The sequence below is a fragment of the Leptidea sinapis genome, chromosome 1, assembly GCF_905404315.1.
Source record: "Leptidea sinapis chromosome 1, ilLepSina1.1, whole genome shotgun sequence".
In the NCBI taxonomy this organism is placed as follows: domain Eukaryota; kingdom Metazoa; phylum Arthropoda; class Insecta; order Lepidoptera; family Pieridae; genus Leptidea; species Leptidea sinapis.
In genome coordinates this window covers 2,646,634-2,667,388 of record NC_066265.1, presented here as the reverse complement: position 1 = coordinate 2,667,388, position 20,755 = coordinate 2,646,634, and the positions used below count along the sequence as shown (strand labels likewise).

At 38.6% G+C, this 20,755-nt stretch overlaps 1 protein-coding gene across 1 annotated transcript in view; it reads left to right on the top strand.

Moving 5' to 3' along the window:
* Positions 1 to 20,755, top strand: part of LOC126979390 (histone-lysine N-methyltransferase 2D-like) — a 35,876-nt gene extending 15,121 nt beyond the window's left edge. Inside the window, exons 11-22 of the mRNA XM_050828670.1 lie at positions 1,216 to 1,364; positions 2,119 to 2,321; positions 8,082 to 8,217; positions 9,217 to 9,429; positions 10,547 to 10,678; positions 14,149 to 14,262; positions 14,851 to 14,957; positions 15,654 to 15,892; positions 16,443 to 16,677; positions 17,043 to 17,147; positions 17,466 to 17,648; positions 20,498 to 20,755. Of these exons, the coding sequence (XP_050684627.1) occupies positions 1,216 to 1,364; positions 2,119 to 2,321; positions 8,082 to 8,217; positions 9,217 to 9,429; positions 10,547 to 10,678; positions 14,149 to 14,262; positions 14,851 to 14,957; positions 15,654 to 15,892; positions 16,443 to 16,677; positions 17,043 to 17,147; positions 17,466 to 17,648; positions 20,498 to 20,755 (2,074 nt within the window). The remainder of the gene's footprint in view (positions 1 to 1,215; positions 1,365 to 2,118; positions 2,322 to 8,081; positions 8,218 to 9,216; positions 9,430 to 10,546; positions 10,679 to 14,148; positions 14,263 to 14,850; positions 14,958 to 15,653; positions 15,893 to 16,442; positions 16,678 to 17,042; positions 17,148 to 17,465; positions 17,649 to 20,497) is intronic.

Genomic DNA, 20,755 nt, shown 5'->3' with positions numbered 1-20,755 from the left:
ATAAAAAAGTTTTAAGTTGACAGTTAACCTTCACTTTGAGCAATCCACGCACACTAACACAAAATGATATCCAAATGGCGAGTGTAAGACATAGCTTGTCACGTACTCTTAATAATAAACCTGGCCTGTTTTCATCGGTTGTCTAGTATCTAGAGGCTCTATTTAGACATATAAATTATTTTATTACTTAAGTTGATTTACAAGAGCGACATCTCAAGTTATTTTCCTAATGTAAAAATATTGGGGTTGAGCAGGTTATCGACTGTAAAGTGGATCCTGTAGATGAAGCCATAACCTGAGAGTTGAACAAAGCATACAAGATTTTATGACGATACGTCACTCGAACTGTTAGCTCGAGTCCCGCATCGTTCATAAAATTTGGTTTTCAAATTTTATTTGTGTTTTATTCATTATTATAATATAATAATAATATATTTCTTTATTGAGGCAACAGAGGCCCATATTTTGTTAGTTACAAGCTTTAAAACTATGTAAGTGTTACAATGTATACGATTTGCTTTATATTTTTATCTACACCCATGCTTTAAATCTTCTATTAAAGATTCTGAAACAGTGAGCTTATGGCCAACATTAAAACACCCAATGTTCTAATAACCATTACATCATCCAAACGAGTGTTGTAATGTTGTACTGAATTTCATAACAACACTCCTATGTTTTTTTTTTCGATCCCTTCATGCGCAAAGAGTTTCAACAGACAGCCGCATTCTTATTGCTCGATGCGTGGTATCTGTATGAATTTCAAAAAAAGAACATTTTCGTTTACGCGCGTTCCACACTACCAGAACGTTGCGCGCCGTAAAAAAATAGGTTATTCGAATCCCGCCATTTTTGTTTTGTTTACAAAAACTGTGCGATTCATTTTAAACGCTGCAAAAGAATATTATATTCGAGTGATTTTTAATTATTGCACTATACAAAATGAAAAATACTACTAAAATAAATAATTGATACATTAATACTTAGTTTATTTGTATATAATCAGTAATGAATGATATTAGGCTACTACTAGGACTGGTGTTTTAATGTTAGCAGTAAGCTAACTGTTCCAGAATCTTTTAGAGGATTCATATTCTGGGTGTAGATAAAGTCTTGTATGCAACTGTTGATAATTAAGTATTAATTATAATTAACTCGTGTTTTAATACCCCTTATTACACAACAGTTGCATAAATAACTAATAATACATAATAGCACACCATGTCCCAGCGGCAGTAGCGCACTCAGCCCGCTGTACAGCGAGGGCGGGGCCGGCGCCGCGGCCACGACCGTCTGGAGCGAGCACAGCGCGCCCGCGCCCTCCTACAACCAGCGCAGTGCGGACAAGATGCGCGCCGACGAGAGTGAGTCACGCACAATATGAATATTGTCTAACAGTCACAATAGTTGCATTATCATTTTTGAAGTAAATCTTCGTTAGTTGCGTTGGCCATTTTTGGTAGGGGAACATCTGATGGGTTCGCGTCACCGACATGCTAGTGACGCGATAAATAAATTATTATAAATATATATAGTTAGTCACTTTTTGGATGGGTGAAATCTCGTGAGTTCGTTTCACCGAAATGCTTATAGCAGTATATCTGTAGGGTAGATGACGTTTGTGCACATTAGTACTCATGTAGGTCTCCTGATTTTCAAGATGTATTATTGTTATAAACCTAATATATATAAAATTAATTTAGCACATGAGGCGGAGCGGTTGTTATAGAGTTCTACATCTACCGTGTCTGTTGTGTGTAGTAATAGAAATATATTAATTTACAGTAGGAAGTAACTTGGTAAACGTTACAAAGCTACATCAGTTCGTAAAGGGGCTTTGACATGGGGAGAAAAACTGATAAGAAACAGTCCATCTTTTAAATCATATAACAACTAAGCCTATTTAATATAATATTATACAATTTTAATAACCATGCATCATTACCTCTATATAAAGTACTATGCTATAGTTAGCTTTCTTTGCCAAAGAAGCATTAATATATTTCTTGAGTTTGTGCTCCGTGAGTCCTAGTATGTGAGAGAAGTTTTAATGTACTATGGCTTTAAAGTTGTTACGTGTTACGTTTTGTATTTCAACGTTTTATATTTGCTTACTAGGTCTAGGGTCGGCCGCAACAATATCTGCCGTATTATACGCTAACTCGAATCATCCGGAATGGAAGAGCGAATTTCCGAACTGGGTGGATCGCTGCAAGCAGATCCTAAAGAAGTGGCGAGCGCTGCCGTCCGAACAGAAGGCGCCGTACCTGCAGAAGGCGCGCGACAATCGCAGCGCGATCCGGATGAAGAAAGCGCAGCAGGTACGAGAGTGTGTGTGTCCCGCGCTATGTGCTAACTCACTTACACTGTGTTGTGTGTGACCTGACATCGGATAACTGATCTGTGTTATGAGCTCAACAATATCCACTATTGGTGCTTTGAAACAGGATTAAACATTTTACAAGGACACTTGCAATACTTCAACATCAATTTGTTATTTTTAAAGAGACACTTCTGGAATTAATTAAATTAAATTTGTAACCAAAATTCATGAACGATCCGGGACTCAACTGGAGCCACAACCTGAGAGTTGAACAAGTCAAGACATACCAAGATTTACGAACCATACGTCACTCGAATAGCGCTCAGCTGGAATAGCGCTCGGACGGAACCCAAGAGGTCGCGGGTTCGAGTCCCGGATCATTCATAAATTTTTGTTACAAATTTAATCTTAAACATCTACTGCAATTTATTTTAATTTCAATATACATACGCACAATAAAAGTATTCAATACGGGAGAAATAATATAACAATTCCATATAAAAATAAGTACAAGGTTAATTGATTATGTAAAAAGTTCAATCAACATTTTAAGATTATTATTAAATTATTAAAATTTTGGTTTTAAAATGTGGATTTGTTTACATCTCATAACAGAGGTCAGTTGCTATATTAATCACCCTGGCTTTACATTGGTCATGTAAAATGCAGGTAAAATATTGAGACTTTTTATATTTGTCATTAAAACAAAGGATTTTTGCTAGATTCCTATATTTCCTATGGGTAATTATGGGTATTGTACCACTTGAGATTGGGATTTATATTCGTTCAGTGCATATTTCCTCATGCATATGAATTTACAATTAACTTTTCATTTATAATTATAATTGATTTCATTACTACTATTCACAAAGTATTTACGTTTTCATTTTCATTAGCCACATATTATTCCTAAAAACTTCATTTTTGTACCGCTAAATTATATAGCATTTGTTATATATTGTAATTGTTCTAATGTCATATATTAGTTAATATTGTAAGGTAGGGATATTAAAAACGCTAGAAAACATAAGTGTATCGTAAGTCATCCTCGTGACTAACAACATGTTGGGCCTGCGATGGACACCCCCGTAATGAGCGATTGGTGGCGACAGAGCACGAGCACCAACGTGGAGGTCGAGCCGGCTGCTAACACGTCCCCGGCGCCGGCGCCCTCGCCCATGCCCCTGCCGGCGGGCACCCCGGTGGGGCCGGCCAGCGCGCTCGGGGCCACCAGCGCGAGCCTCCCGGTGCGGGCTCCCAACGTGACGGTGACGGCGGGCGGGCTCCTGGAGGCGGACTCGCACATCCGCGTGCTCACGCCGACCGAGATCATGCGCACGATGCCGCGCCTCGCGCCCGCGCCCCCCGCCCACCCCGCGCACACGCCACCCGCGACACCCGCACCCGCCGCACCCGCCGCGACGACACGCGACACGGTATCGCATCGCACGCGCACGCACACCTACACACGCCCCACACACACGCGACCGCAGTACACACGCCCCACAGACACGCGACCGCACTACACACGCCCCACACACACGCGACCGCAGTACACACGCCCCACACACACGCGACCGCACTACACACGCCCCACACACACGCGACCGCACTACACACGCCCCACAGTCACGCGACCGCACTACACACGCCCCACACACACGCGACCGATCTACACACGCCCCACACACACTCGACCGCACTACACACGCCCCACACACACGCGACCGCAGTACACACGCCCCAAAGACACGCGACCGCACTACACACGCCCAACACACACGCGACCGCACTACACACGCCCCACAGTCACGCGACCGCACTACACACGCCCCACACACACGCGACCGCACTACACACGCCCCACACACACCCGACCGCACTACACACGCCCCACACACACGCGACCACAGTACACATGCCTCACACACACGCGACGGCAGTACACACGCCCCACACACACGCGACCACACTACACACGCCCCACACACACACGCGACCGCAGTACACACGCCGTACACGCAAATACGCAAACTTCAACTACTTACCTACACTCTCCCCACATATACGCAACCGCAGTACACACGCCCCACACTCTCCCCACATATACGCAACCGCAGTACACACGCCCCACACACACGCGACTGCAGTACACACGCCCCACAGACATGCGACCGCAGTACACACACCCCACAAACGCGAACGCAGTATACACGCCCCACACACACGCGACCGCACTACACACGCGACCGCAGTACACATGCCCCACACACACGCGACCGCACTACACACGCCCCCCTCACACACGCGACCGCAGTACACACGCCCCACAGACACGCGACCGCAGTACATTCGCCCCACACACACGCGACCGCACTACACACGCCCCACACACACGCAACCGCACTACACACGCCCCACACACACGCAACCGCTGTACACACGCCCCACAGACACGCGACAGCAGTTCACACGCCCCACACACACGCGACCGCACTACACACGCCCCACACACACACGCGACCGCACTACACACACCCCACACACACGCAACCGCAGTACATAAGCCCCATACACACGCGGCCGCAGTACACACTCCCCACACAGACGCAACCGCAGTACACAAGCCCCACACACACGCGACCGCAGTACACAAGCCGTACACGCAAATACGCAAACTTCAACTACTTACCTACACACTCCCCACACATACGCAACCGCAGTACACACGCCGTACATGCATATACGCAAACTTCAACTATTTAAAATCCACATGTAAATACACAAACTATGTAATCATTTTGAAAACAGAAACACGCACATTGCATACCTATATCTTTTCACAAACATGATAAACTCATTTGTAAAAAAAACAGGCGGTTTTAATTTTTTCCGTCCCTTTAGAAAATACAGTACCAAAAGAGGTTTTTATCATTTGAGAATATTACTGGCACATTTATGGAGTGTTGTGGAGCATAAAAAAGTTTATTCCAAATTCAAATTAAAGATCTTAACAAAATTTGCAGGTTATTGCGTATGGTGGCGGGAATCGCTGATAGTTCGTATTAACTCTAAATCTTTTTTAAATTATTATTGTTGGATTGTCCTAGTTCTGGCGATGTGGAAGCGTATATTCAAGAGGTAGGTATTTGTCGTTTGTCGAAGTCCCGACCTCAATTTTATAGAGCACATTTGGGATGTTCTTAAACGAAGAGTAAGATTGGTGCAGCCCGCTCCGCAAAATATCAGGGAGCTTTAGAATGTAATTGCTGCGCAAAAGAAACAATTAAGAATAGCATCGATAGCCCGGACGAATACAAGCTGTCATTAAACCTTTACTTTTTATTTTTATGTTCAACACTTAAATTCAAAACTTGCCTGCTTTTTACTTAATGAACAGATACTAAGATATACATTCCACCGATATTAATTTCATCGAAATGTAACTACTTTTGCTTATTTATTTAAAGTATGATGATGATACAAGCTACTTAGAATTATGAAATAATCTGAAGATGCCAGTGAAACAGATTACTTACCTAGGTGCCCGTTTTTTTTGCAACAGATTGTATAGACTGGTACATACACATTTCTTACACAACGTCCTTGCCAATGTTTACTCGCACGGACTAGTAAAAAAAATAAGGACTCCGTGTCACCCTCATATCAGTAAACAAGCCGATTAACGTGTAAATACCTATGTATTGGAGTATGTGGAGCTATCTCCACGTACACACACTACTACAGGCCGATAGGCGGCCATTATGAGAATTGTCATCATCTGTGACAGATCAGTTTGCGTCGCAATAAAATATTAAAAAAATGCCGTCGTGCGTTGTGAAAAAGTGTAAAAAAAATAACATAAAATTATTTGTGGATATATGATTATTTAAGGGAGAAAAATATGTGTAACTGGTACCCATACCCCGTAATCGCTACACACTAGCATAAAGTTGCTTCACATGCTAATATCACGGCGCGGAGTCCTTCTTTTTTTTAATAGTCCGTGGTTTACTCGATGTCCCATCTAACGAACGGTACATAGTTATCGCATAACATTGATACATACACTAACATAATATGGTCTCGTACACTTAAATGGCGTCGCAAGCTGTGTGATTATTTTTATTTTAGCTTATTATGATTGAAGGACGTACGACACGCCTCCGGGACTCGCGTCCGCTGTCCGTAACGTTGATTTTATTTTACTATTTGTTTACGCTTTGCCTGGTAGAGTTGGCTTTCACACGGGAGTGGCTGGTTGTGGTGTGCTAACATATCTAACATACCTTATATTACGTTGCAATGTATTGATCGCGTGCGCTTCGTCGTTAGTAGTCGTTAATTATTATTATTGTATATGTAAGAGTTGGCAATGTATGTTCGCGTTATGATTTTAATTATTAATAATTTAAAATATATTTGAAAAAAAAAATATTTAAACATCTATTAACGCGAAGATACAACGGATCAGCGTGTATTTCACTAGTTAATTTATTTTATGTAAATTATGCAAATTGTTTTATATTATCATACGAAATGTTTTTTTTTTTTAACAAAAAGCATTCTTATGAATTTTAGCTTAGTAAGTGAACGCATGCATTGCAAAATAGTAACTTATTAAAATTGTAATTTTAGTAAATATTTAAATAAAATAACATAATAATATGTTTATTTTAACTTTATATGAACCAAAAGCATGGATACAGATTGAAAGAACAAAGCTAATTAATTTTATTAAGATTGTTCTGTGTCGTAATAACTGAATAATTATAATATACAAGTAGTTTCATGATTGTGATGCAGTATGTATAAGCATCTAAAGATGAACAAAAAAAGAAATAATTTGAAAATATCTGCATTAATTTAATATAATATTCTCGTCAAACTCAATTTCAGAAATCCAAATAAAATTTGCATTACATCTAAAATGGCTGATTATTCACGTGGGGGAGAAAACAAAATATATTATGAATGTATGTCATTGGACTTTTGTCGTAATATTGTTTATATAAATTGTGTCAGCTTAAAATTCGAAAAATTCGTCTAAAGTTCTTCTGTAAAGTGAAATAAAAAATAATAAATAACTGCTTGTTATATAGCTGCAAATATATGAAGTGAGTGTATAACAATATATTCCACCAAAATTTTTGCACTGATATATCTCTACTTATTTTTTGTAATAAATTTGTGAAGTATTAACCACTATAAGCACTTATAACTTGCAAAAGACAATGCTTTCCTGGTAGATGGTGTATTTGATATGTATTTTACCATAGGGATGATGAAACATCAATTTTTTTTGATGAAATAATAATTAACGATACATATTACATCCGCTTAAATATTATGATTTTTCTTAATTTAAATCCATTAAAAATATAAAAAAATTGCATTTTATAAAGTTTATAGTTCATATTGTTCATCGTAAAAATAAGCATAGATTGAATCAAATTGTTTTGTACCTAAAAAAATCGTTATTAATGCGTAAAATATTATATGTACTTAGCTTAGATCATTTATACGTCTAGATAGACCATATTAAAAAAATGAGTTTAGAATTAACCTGAGCTATTCTTAGCAATGCACGCACACTAACACAATGTGCATACAAATCGCGCGTGTAAGACGTAGCTTGTCACTCACACTAAAGTATTAAACGTGGCCTGGTTGACTTACATCAAGAGACTTTATCTAGACGTATAAATTATCTAAGGTATTTAGTATAGGTGGCTAACACGCGGTTTGTGTACGGTAGGACCAGGAGCGTGCTTGCAATCAGCAGCGCAGCGCCCGCGAGGCCGAGCAGGAGCGGCAGTGGAAGCAGCTGCAGCAGATGCGGCAGCAGCAGACACAGCAGCAGCAGCAGATCATACACGACCAGCGGATACAAGGTAGCTTTTTTTTAAATGAAAATAAGGGACCAGGCGAGCCGGACGCTCAGCTGATGGCAATTGATATGCCCTGCCCTTTCACTAGCTACGGCGCCCCATAGACTCAAACACAATAATGCTTACAAATTACTGCTTCACGGTTGAAACACAATAAGGCTTACACATTAATTCTGCTTCACGGCAGAAATATATAGCCATCTAGCCGGCATCCTGTGCAAAGGGGCCTCCCACTGCTAATAGAGCGCAATATAACTAACTGACCCTGATAACGATTTCCTCGATATAAAAATCTTCATTTAAATATTAACTTTCGTTAAAACATCTTTTTGCAAATCATATCGATACCTCTTTTAAACTGAGGTAATGATATATAGAAATGAGTATAAGTATAATTTTTTTTGCCTTATTTTATATTTTCAGCATGCACAACTTAGTAATTTCAAATATAATATTTTTTACCCGACTTCAAAAACGAGGAGCTTCTCAATTCGATCGGTTTTTTTATGTATGTACACCGATAACGCTGAGATTTATGATCCGATTTACGTAATTCTTCTTTAGTTCGATGCGAAATAGATGCCATTTGGTCCCATAAAAGTTTTACATAGTTTGGCCCAGTAGTTTTATTTTAAGAACATTTTTTATGAAAATATTTCGTATCAGGCAACAGGTTTCTTATCGGTGGTAGTGATATTATATATAATAGTATAGAAAACTTTATTAGCAACAAAAAACACACAACACCTTCAATTTACAATATTAATTAAATTCTTAGAATACTAAATTATATAAGGTAATAAATATTATTAAAACAAATATAATCTTTCCAGTGTAATCAATATATTTGTGTATCAAAGTATATAAGTTTATAATTATGTATAATTCGTGTATTTTCTATGAGGCTACATGCTACATTTGTAATGATAGTCATCGAGTTCGATCTGTGAATCTCCATTATTTTCAATGTTCATAAAGTGAACTCGTCATTTCAAATGGAAGCGGCGATGCAGCGCTTGCGTACAGCTGACGGCAGCCCCCCTCCTGTCGTGCCGGCGGGGGGCGTGGCCTCGCTGGAGGGCGGCGCCGGTGAGGCCCCCCGCAGCGCGTTCCCCGCGCAACGCTTCCCGCTGCACTACGCGGCCGCCGACGAAAATATCAACCGGCAACTGAGGGACCTGCTGCAGCGCCATCCGGAGAAGATGTGGCCGCCGCGTGAGTTCCATTATTGCATTTTATGTCTCAGGCGGCAGTGCATTGTAATGGGCAGGGCGCATCAATCACCATCAGCTGAACGTCCCGCTCGTCTCGTCCCTTGCTTTCATAAAATAAACTTAGGCTTTGATCTGACTTTACTCACGAAAAACTTAGCTGAGTTCAAGCTTGGCGTAAACTTTGATTTGGTATTTAACTCGGTAGGTAACTTAGTCTAGTTTCATTATAAACAGTACATTGTCGATCAAGACAAACTTTTATAAAAGAGAGTTTACTAAATTATAACAGTACCCGAAACTTATTTCATTATTAGTTTTATAAAAATGTCTTCTTAACTTATGTGGTATGAGAAACGGAACGCATTTTTAAATGCGTGACATAGATGACAATGATAGGTAATAAATACCTTACTACACCGATGCGTGTCAAGCAACAGCAGCTGTTGTTATGACGCAAGGAATTGTTGATCTTCTTTTTGTTCGGTTTATAGTCTGAGTTTTTTCTAAGTCGTCGATATGGTGGGCTTATGCATAGCTTGCACTCAAAGCGATGTTTATAAATACTGACGACTTAACTCTCAAGATTAATCAGAGCAGTCTCAGTTCGCTCATATATATAAATCTCAGCCTTATTCTGGTTGCTAAACTATCAGGCCGTTTATAACCAATCACCACGTTCAGAAACTTCTGTAACAATTGCCAACTAATAAATATCAGTGACAACCACGTACGTTCCTACAATCGGTTTAACTACATTCATACTTTGTTTCTATTGATTATTGATATTTTTATATATATCGCTGGTAGTCTGAATTTCATTACTTCCGGTAATCAGCGAACCCCGTCAGCCCATCGTATGCGAGTAAAACATAGTAAACATAGAATGGTTTATGTCCTAGAGGCCTATGAACTGAGACTTAAGATTCTGTTTGGAACAGCTCAACTGTAGGTATTAACTTTCATCGCTACTATAATTTGAAAATATCAGTGCCAAAAATATATACAGATTTTACCATTTACTCTTTACTTTACATAAGCTATTTGCAAAGTTTCTTCCCTTCCTAATGTGTTAAATGATTATTTCTTCTTGTGTGTTTGAAATAGTATTTTTATTGCAGAGGGAACGAGCGAGGACAACAGCAGTGTGGGAGGCAACATAGGTATGGAGGGGCAGTCGTTCCGTTTGCCTTTGCCTGTTAATGTGCGGCCGCGTCTGCCCGTGCCAGCACAACATAGACCCGAGCATCAAAGTGAGTGATTGTGAATATTTTATAATACTCATCTTTATATTTATACTGTCTAATATCATCACACACATAAATCTCAAAATCAATTTCAGTTCTCAGGGTGACGAGTGCAGTGTTATACGCACTACACTTCTACTGGGTCGATACACTCTTGGCAGAACTGTCGTAGTTCTCAAGAAGTTTCAATCGGCACAGATGTAATGCGCCTCACAATGTTACGCCATCTCTCCCTGTTAGAGTACATGTACGGGATACGAAAGTATTTGTACGGGCCGCCCACAGAATTGTTCTGGTCGGTCCATCGCATAGGTGACCTTCTGGGCGGTCTAATGCCTTCCACTTTACTCTGGATGACAAGGCGTTTTATTAATTGGCTGCCACGTCTCGACACGTGTCCAAAGAAGGCGAATATGCGTATTATGGCAGAAAAACGTTTGTGTGAAATTCAGTCGGTCCAGGAGGTCTACTCGCAAAATCGACAACGATACATTCGGAACGATACGATAATACTCCGAATATATCGCAACTATCCTACTCTAACAAATGTTCGAATTTCTTATCCTTTATCGTTACCATAGACTAATATTGTGATTTTTTTCCGATGTTAGTGTGATTGAAATATGTTCAAACCTAAACATTATCTGTGCTATGTCGCTGTTAAGTGTCAAAAGTCAAAACATAGTTTAGGCGCTAAGAATCATGCCAGACTCTGCACCACCAATTTGGTATCATTTACACATAATGTAAATGTTAAAAAAATATGTAATGAATTTATATTCAGTCATATTATTATGACTATTTAAAATTGAATTAATAATACAAAACTTGCGGATAATAAAATTTAAAAAAAAAGTAACTCAACCCTTCTCGTCGACTTCCTATTTCTCAGGCGGCCATTTGTATTATTTCTACGCATAAACGATCAACAAAATGTCTTAGTAGTGCAAAAATCCTGTTATCACATATAATTATTTCAATAATATTTGTTATGTATGTATATTGTATGGCAAATATATCTATACAACTTGAAACGATAATAGCATCGACAGCCTAGAAGGTGTCGTTGAGATTATCGTAAAAGTGACGTTTGATTATTTGTGAAATTCGAATATTCGTCTCTGAAATTTTCAACTAACATCTTTCTCCAGCTCCATATGCTTTCCAGAGCGTCTATATTCTTCCTTTCAACCTCTCGCTATATTCAGTTTCGGCGGCATAAAAAAATATGGGTTAGCTTAGCGTTTGCATTTGGATTTAGTACCGTTTGCAATAAAATGGTCTTTATGGATTTTGTAATGTTACTGTTTCTCCATATTTAGCTAATTTTATCCACTACATTCCTTGTTATAGCCTTACGCCTCTTTGTTTCGTCGTGTTTTCCACCCACAATTGTTTAAGATTAATATTCCAAGATCAATATAGGATTTGGATTACTTTGCAGTTAATCGCAATCTGAGTGACTGCTGGTGAATTATTATTACTGCGGTCAACAAGTTTCATCTTGGTTATGCCGCAGTATATATATCAGCTAAAGGAGTATGGAAACTACGTACAAATTTAGATATAATGTACGCACACATAAGCAGGTGTCATGCGTGTCCCAACACGCAAGCTAATCGGCCTTGTTGAGACCTGCGTCTGTGTGCGTGCGACGTTAAGAAAGTGTGTACGTTGTTTCTATACTTCTTTAACTGATATATGTACTGTGGTTATGCTGCTATTAATCTTTAACCCTAACTCGAAGATTACTCGCTCCATCCTATTAAGAAAGTCTTCCATATAGTGTACGCTAGTTGCAAAGAGAGAAACATCCGCGTACCGCAAATTAGTAATTTTGTTGCCACGAACTGCAATCACATCCGTCCAACGATGAAATGTAACAGCTACCGCCTTATTGCTCTTATACCATACGCTTGCAATATCTTGTTGCAAATTTTAAATGAACAGCCGACGTTCTGTGCATATCTGTCCAACGAGCTACAAGAGCTGGCTGGATTTGTGAAGGATAACCGCACTCGAGACCAGGCACTCATTGTGCGTCATGTCATACAGAACGCTCGGGAGTTCAACAAGCCAACATGTATATGCTTTATTCACTTTTCTAAAGTATTCCAAATTCATTGTTAAATGGCCAATTTTGTTGAAAACTTTAATAGAGATGCTTACCCCAAAACATCTTGTGCACCCTCTTAGGCGTCTTTACAAAAAAGGTACTGCCTCAGTCTGGACAGATGATATTCAATCAAGCACTTTCCATCCCAGTACTGGCGTCCGCCAAGGATGTATTATTGTACCACAGCTTCTATTCTACGCACTACACTACGCCTTTGCTAATTTTATATTGCATTACGACACAAAACATATTGACACTGTTACTATGGGTCGATGATGGTGCTTAACTATTTTAGACAAAATAGTTATCTATTGCGGGGCAATTACACGATACTGCAGATTAAACAGCTACCCATCGAGGACTTTTTCAATCAAGTTTAATTGTAAATTTTTGGTCTTTTGTTATTTTTATCATTATCATTTTATATCATTTTTGTTTTTGTTGTCCACTTAACTCTTATTTATTTATTTAATTAGTTAGAGAAACAAACAATGTAATAGCACTTATATGATAGTAATATACAAAAATACATACATCAGCTAAGTTTCCACTGATAGAAATAACATAAACACTGGGTGTCAATAACGAAGACAAACCAGACAATTAAACATGGTACCCATATGATAACAGATCCTAACAAATAACATAATACAGACTCAAAACTAAACTTATAAAGATGTGATAACTTTAAATAATATATTTTATTAACTGAAAAGGTATAACAGCAAAGTGGCTATATGGTGACATACTCACATAACACAAAACAAAATATATACTACTTATATCATAAAATCATTCCTAATTGTGAAAACTTTTAACTGTCCTTCGGTATTTATTATTTATTTATTCCCTCTGTCCCTATCTACTAGTACCTTGAGGGAAAGTTGAAAACAGGCGCGATGTATGTTGTCACGTCTGTTAGTGGACAGTCGGTATAGGGTGTTCAGCTGTACTTCAGGGTGCTCACCCAAAAAAGTTGGCCAAGTAGCCACCTCATATCGGCTATCCGAGCAACGGGCGCGGTGGCCTTCAATTGACCTGAAGTAGATGGTTCCGAAAGGTTCCTCGGCGGTTACCCGTCAAACGTGGTGGAGGTAGTTTTACCGACACGGGGGCTATGGGGGAGGGGAGCTCACTGGGTATCAGTGCCCCTCCATTGGTGTCGGAGTCGTAGTGGCTTGGCGCAAATGGGATGTAGATCTTGATAACCGAAAGGTTGGTAAGTCCATGGGAAGGGGAATGTCCTTCGGTATTTATGTATGTTACCTAATTTTCTAACCTAGATGTAACGTTTCCTAAAATTGTAAGATAAAATAATTGCTTTACTCTTATTGTCATTTCTTTCTTTCATTTATTGTAGTGCTGATGCAACAGCGTATGATGACGTCGGAGGGCCAGCAGCAACAGAACATAGCTAACATCCTCAATCAGCACAACATGGAACAGAAACAAGCAATGCAGGCACAGGGTAATGGTGAGTAAAAGTTGAAGGAATACTAGTTGCAGATTATGATTAATACTGGCACACAGCTACCAAACTGGCTAAAGTTATGTTCCTGCTATAATATATACTATATATTTATTCTCATATTATTATTATTGATACAGCAACAGCACACACATAAGACATTAAATTACTGTTTCATTAATAACAAATTATTATGTACAATACAACATTCATTGTTGCTGCTGTAACAATAAAGTACTGCATACTTATTATAATAATAATATAATATACACTCTAAGTTTGTGTGGTCAATTACTTTCAGTCCCCTGCTGTATCACCAACCACTCCCAACTGAAAATATTGTTAACCAATAAATATTAAATATACCTCCATTTTCGTTCTACAAGTTGACTCAAGGTATAGTCATCTTGTTTTTATAATGGAGGAAATGATTTGGTGTAATTTATGTTAAAAAAAAAAACCTAAATGTCCTAGTACATTGTGTCATTTAGCATTATGAAACACACCTACAATTTTACTTTACGATAGTGAAAATTTGTGATTTTTGTAAGATTGTTTAAGTTTTCGTAACTTATTTGCTTTTATTTTTTAAAGTGTCAAGCAATGAGACTAAGCAAGAGGGCAACACTGATCAGGGTTCAGATGAGATGGACATTGGTGACATGGACAAACTGGAGCAGGATTCTGGAAATATTGGAGAGGTAGGATTATGGAGTGACTGAGTATCTTTTAGGTATAAGGAAGATTTGCTCGTAGATAAATTGTTCTTTCAAAGTTAGATATGAATTCTATCTGGTATGTCTGTGCTTGAGAGTGTGATTGGTTATCAATTCCACTTGAAAGACTATATCGGCCTGGGCTGGAAGTAGCAGCCAATATCACTGGCAGAAAACAGAGAAATAAAGGTTTTTATAAGAAGGTTGCCTCATTAGGTAGAGATCTGGTGAGAATTAACTCGGACAATATCTGTCCACTAGGGCTCAGTGAGTGTCAGTGTTGATTCTGTTGAAAAAAGGATGAAAAGCCCTTCTTGCAATGCTTTAAACAGTAAATGAGCCAGCATCTGTGATGACTACTCCAAGGATGTCAGCTTTATGAAATGGGTTACCGAAAAGGATCCCAGTAAATAAAAAAGGTCTTTTTTATAACTATAAGGGACGAGACGAGCAGGATGTTCAGCCGATGGTAATTGATTCGTCTGCCCATTACAATGCAGTGCCGCTCAGGATTCTAGAAAACCCAAAATTTCTGATTGGCACTACAATTGAGACATAAGATGTCTCAAGGTGACGAGCGCAATCTACGGCGCCCTTCAGACCGAAACGTAATAATGCTCATAGATTATTCCTTGACGGCAGACTTGAAGCTGCTATTATAGTGAGTGTTATATCCTGCAGGTGGACATCTTGACGGGTTTGGGCGCGGAAGATGATGAGCAGCTGCTGGAGTCGCTGACGGCCGAGATCGGGGAGCAGTTTAACATACTGGAGTACGCGGATCCGGAGCTGGGTGCGTTACACGCAGCCGACCACCTACTAGACTCGCTCGACCTAACCGACGAACACGCGCAAATGCACGCACATGCGCAGGCACACGCGCACTCAGCGCAACACCATACCACCTCCGCCGGCCACAGGTACATTCAGTTGTTTGTCAAACATTCTAAAATATTTACTTTACCCTTAGGTCACATAGTGCCACTTGGTTATGTCAATAACAAAAAAAAAAATTAAACTTACATTAAATAAGTTTACCTGTGGCAGTTCATGGCAAAACTTGATTTCTACTGGGAAAAGAACTGCAAAGAGTGTCAGATCATAAGTGATGATTTCTTGTCGCAAGCCGTTCACTTGCTGGATTGTACGCCCTGGCAATTACAGAGCAAAAATGCACTCAATATGCTCACAGGTTATTGGATACTATCTTTTCCAAATTTTGGGATTAATATTTGTGTATTAATTGTTTTATATGTATATCTATATTATAATTTAAAGGATGTAAAGTGTTCCCCTTAATTCTGGGTTTTTATTGAAAAACATGTCTGTTAATTTCTCTATATTTACAATAAGCACACAATCTATAGTAGTTCTTAAAGCACTGTGCTTATTATATTGTAAAATTTTATTATAAATGCTAATATATTTTATTTGACTTTCTTTGGTAAATAGTATCTTAAACACAAACAGCTTTCGTTTTAGGGATCAAACAGAGAACAAGTTGGACAATAAATTTGACAGCGACTTACGCAACGCCGTGAAACTAGTCGAGACGCCGAAGTGTGAGATAAAGTCGGAGTTGGTTGAAGTGAAGTCGGAGACTGTAGAGATGAAGACGGAGATGACGAGTGCGCAGTCCACGGGACAGATGTACCAAGATAGCATGCAGAGAGTCATCACACAGACCCAGCAGATTTCCATGCAGGTACATACATTTATTAGTGGGAGGTTCCTTTGCACAGGATGCCAGCTAGATTATTGGTTACCATAATGGGCTACCCTTTTCTGCCGCAGTAACGTGTAAGTTATTGTGTTTCTGAAGGGAAACAGAATCAGAGAAACAATTCAAAAAATAATTACAGCTTACTTAAAAACCTATTCATTATAAGGTTTCAGTAATAATTTCAGTAAGATAAAAAGTATAATTTATCTGTGTTAGTTGTATTTATATTTTATTTAAGAAATATTTGTCTCTTAAAATAGCACAGAGATTGCTTTCAAAATTAGATGTTATGTTAAAATTGTCATACATGATTTTTATTAGACATCAACAAAACAAATGTGTTTCAGTCCACCATGCAGGGTATCAAAGCCGAAATAAAGCCGGAATTGGACGACAACAAGCCGGAAGGAGATTGGCAGAGGCCAGTGTTCTCGCAGATGTTTGGTATTCAGGTGACTATGATTTATTTTTAGCTGCGTGTTATTTTATATTAATTTTATTATAGCCATGACAGTTTTTCTTAAAGATTGTACGTGTCAATAGCCGTACAACTTACACTTGTTGGTGGTAGTGACAATTGTTTAATTATTCACTAGTAACCAACCAAATCCCATACTGTTACCTACTTAGTACATCTCGATCAATAATCATCTAATCCTACACTATAAATTAGTTATAAGAGTTGATTTATTAACTATTAAGTATTGACTCACACACTATCTTATTTACCTACCCTGACCATACATATAATATAGATATTAATATAACAGCAACAACAACAACAACAACAACAGCAGCAGCAGCAACAACAGCAGCAGCAGCAACAACAGCAGCAGCAGCAACAACAGCAGCAGCAGCAACAACAACAACAAGGTGCCGTACGGGCGCAAAGTCAATCGCAGCTGCAGTTTGCCTCCACGCATCCTTCGCACCACAACATGCACTACGCCCAGGTATCTTTATGTTATGAATTAATTTTCTCTTGAGCTTTACGGGCTTTTCTTGTTGGATAACGATGAAAATGTTATAAAGCGACACAATATAGTCATTTACACACTAAGACTAAGGCTATCTTGGACGAACTTTATTAACTATGTAACGGATAAATAGGTCAGTTTCATCTATCAAAATTAAATTATGAAACTTTGTTTGAAAGAGTTTTTACCATAAGAAATACGAATTCTATATTAATTTGTTATAAAAACATGAGAACTATTTATATTTTCAAAATTAAAATCATACTTAAATTTCTATCATGTGACATAAAACGACCACCAGTATGTGACATCACTAAAGCAGAAACAATATGTTTTAAGCGACACACCAATTGATACTGACTATGAAAGGTCATTTTTTTTAATTAATAAGGATTGCACTGGACATTAGTCGTTTTGTGTTTATGGAATTAGGAATTATATTCAGGAATTAAAGATACTATCGAATTTTAACGATCAATTATTTTATTTATTTTTTATTTTCATGAAAATAAGAGACGAGACCGATAGTTTAATATTCAAAATACTAAGGATGTTATGCCAAGCGTGGCTGCCTGTTTTCGACCGGACAACCGGTTGCAGTAGCAAGAGATTCGCTTATCTTTTCTATCTTACTGTATCGTTTAAGCTTTGTTAGGCTATACGCTAGTATCTGTAGTAGCTAATACTGGGTCACGTAATCTCGAGCGTTTGCCGTTTCCGTGGTCATCTGGATGGCAAGGCCAAATTGGTTTTCAAGCTGGGGGTCATAAATAATGCACGGCAATACTTCAAGCCGGCCCACATTTTAGCGCTCTACAAAGCACAGGTCCAGCCACATACGGAATATTGATAAAAAAGAATTATTGAAGTAAGCGTTACTTTGCGGAAATCCATAATTATACAAATGATTTGAGTTTTCTTTAGTGTTAATTCCGCCAACATTCGCCTCCAAATAGATTAGTCTCGTGCCAGATTTTGGCGAGACAACAAGTCCTGAGGATGCCTCGTGCGAACCATTTGACCGCGTATAACGCATAGCTGCTCCAATTGTCGGGGACCCAGTGCTGTGTAAACTGCTCGATCACCGCGTAGATCAGTTGCGTAGAGGTGTCGCGTCATTGTGTGTCTTCTACCCCATTTATTACGGGGAGCGTTCGGAAGAGCTGTTTCACCAGATTCCTGCCGCCGAATTTCAATTTTGCACGACACTATTCAAATTAGGATATCATCCCAAGCATTTGGATGTGTGACCTTTTTCTTCCACGTACTACAAAACTGTGAAGTGAGTTTCCTTGTGCTTAGTTTCCGGGACGATACGATATGGGCACCTTCAAAAGAAGCACGTACACCTTCTTTAAAGGCCAGCAAAGCTCTTGTGATTCCTTCGGTGTTGCAAGAGAATGTGGGCGACGGTGGTCATTTAACACTAGGTGATTCGTACACTCTTCTACCTAGGTAACACTGAAAATGTTTAGAAAATGAAAAACGGCTTAATGTTGAAAGTTGCTAATACTTTTGTTGTTTTTTGAAGTAATCTCTTTACACATCGTCGCATACGAAGGAATCACTGAGAAAAGCAGTGTGCCCATTCTTCCTTAGGGGTTTTCTATGGCATTTTCGTACAAGTGTACGAAACCGCATCTTTAGGGCTCGTAAAGCGAATACCTCGAATTTTATCTTTAGTTCTTGGGAATGAATAAAAGTCACAGGGTGCCAGTTCAGGACTGTTTGGCGGATGACTTATTATCAAATTTAATCTTAATATTGTCCGTTTTGCGGAGTGCGCTCAAGCATTGTTGTCGAATTTTTTCATAATAAATTATTGACCGAAATTTTCTCGCGTTAGGTTCATTTTCACGTGTAACAATAGTTTCAGATTTGGTGCCAATTCACAAAAAGAAATGACAAATGAATGCAATATACTACATTACCAAAGAGTTATAAAATTGAAATTAAAAAAAATCCAGTAGCAATGTTTTTAACTGGCCAGTTCTAAATATTTTCAGCGTTACCCACGTATAAGAAGGTAATGTTGTAGGTAATGACTGTGTATTTCAAACTAAATAGGTTTGTTGAATCGTTTGATTGATATATATTTTTATGTATGTACATTGATTACGTTGAGATTTATGATCAGATTTGCGTGATCCTTCTTTAGCTTGATGCGGAATAGTTGCTATTTGGTCTTATGAAAATTTAACATTTATTTATTTATTCAGGAATAAAACAGTCTTTTACAATAGTGAGTTACAAATATACATATGCTAGAAGACAAAACAGTTCCATAAATTAAATATTAATTATGTTTACAATTTATTAATTATTATTATAAATTAATTATAATTTACAATGCAAAACAAAAAATAACAAACAACATAGATATTTTAAACCAAAAGTAAAAACTACAAAATTACAATATACAAAACGAAAATTTAAACAGTTGTAAGAGTATAGTTAAGAACAGGACACAACAACAATGATTTTATTATTTAGAGTTACTAATTTATTAAATTGAGTATAATATCACCTACTATTTTCTTATATTTTTGTATATTTAATGAAAAATATATCAATTTCAGTAAGATGTATATTGTAAAAACTACAAGAGCGCCTCACAAATGTATTTCCTGCATAATTGCTTTTATAAGGTGATATATAAAATGTAATCTCAGAACGAGAGGAGATTCGAGGTGTTCTCAATATAATTTAATGCCGAGTCAAGCTTACTGTTAATAATTTTAAATAGAAAAATTTGATCGACATAATTTCTTTTCGGTGGCATAATCGATAAAAATATAAAAACATAACCTATGTTGTCGTTCCAGAACAAGGCCCTCGGCAGCGCGGCCAGCATCGTGAGCGCCATGACGGCGCAGGTGCAGGCGGCGCTGGCGGCCGGGCGCGCCATCGCGCCGGGCACGCGCCTGCTGGGCGCCGACGGGGCCGTGGGCGTGGTGCGACACGACCGCTCCGTGGCGCTGGCCGCGCTGCCGCACGCGGGTGGGTGTTACTCGACGGGCAATGGAGACGCCTATGCCCACTTGACAATTAGAGATAAGTTACAGGGTAGATGTTGGAAGTAG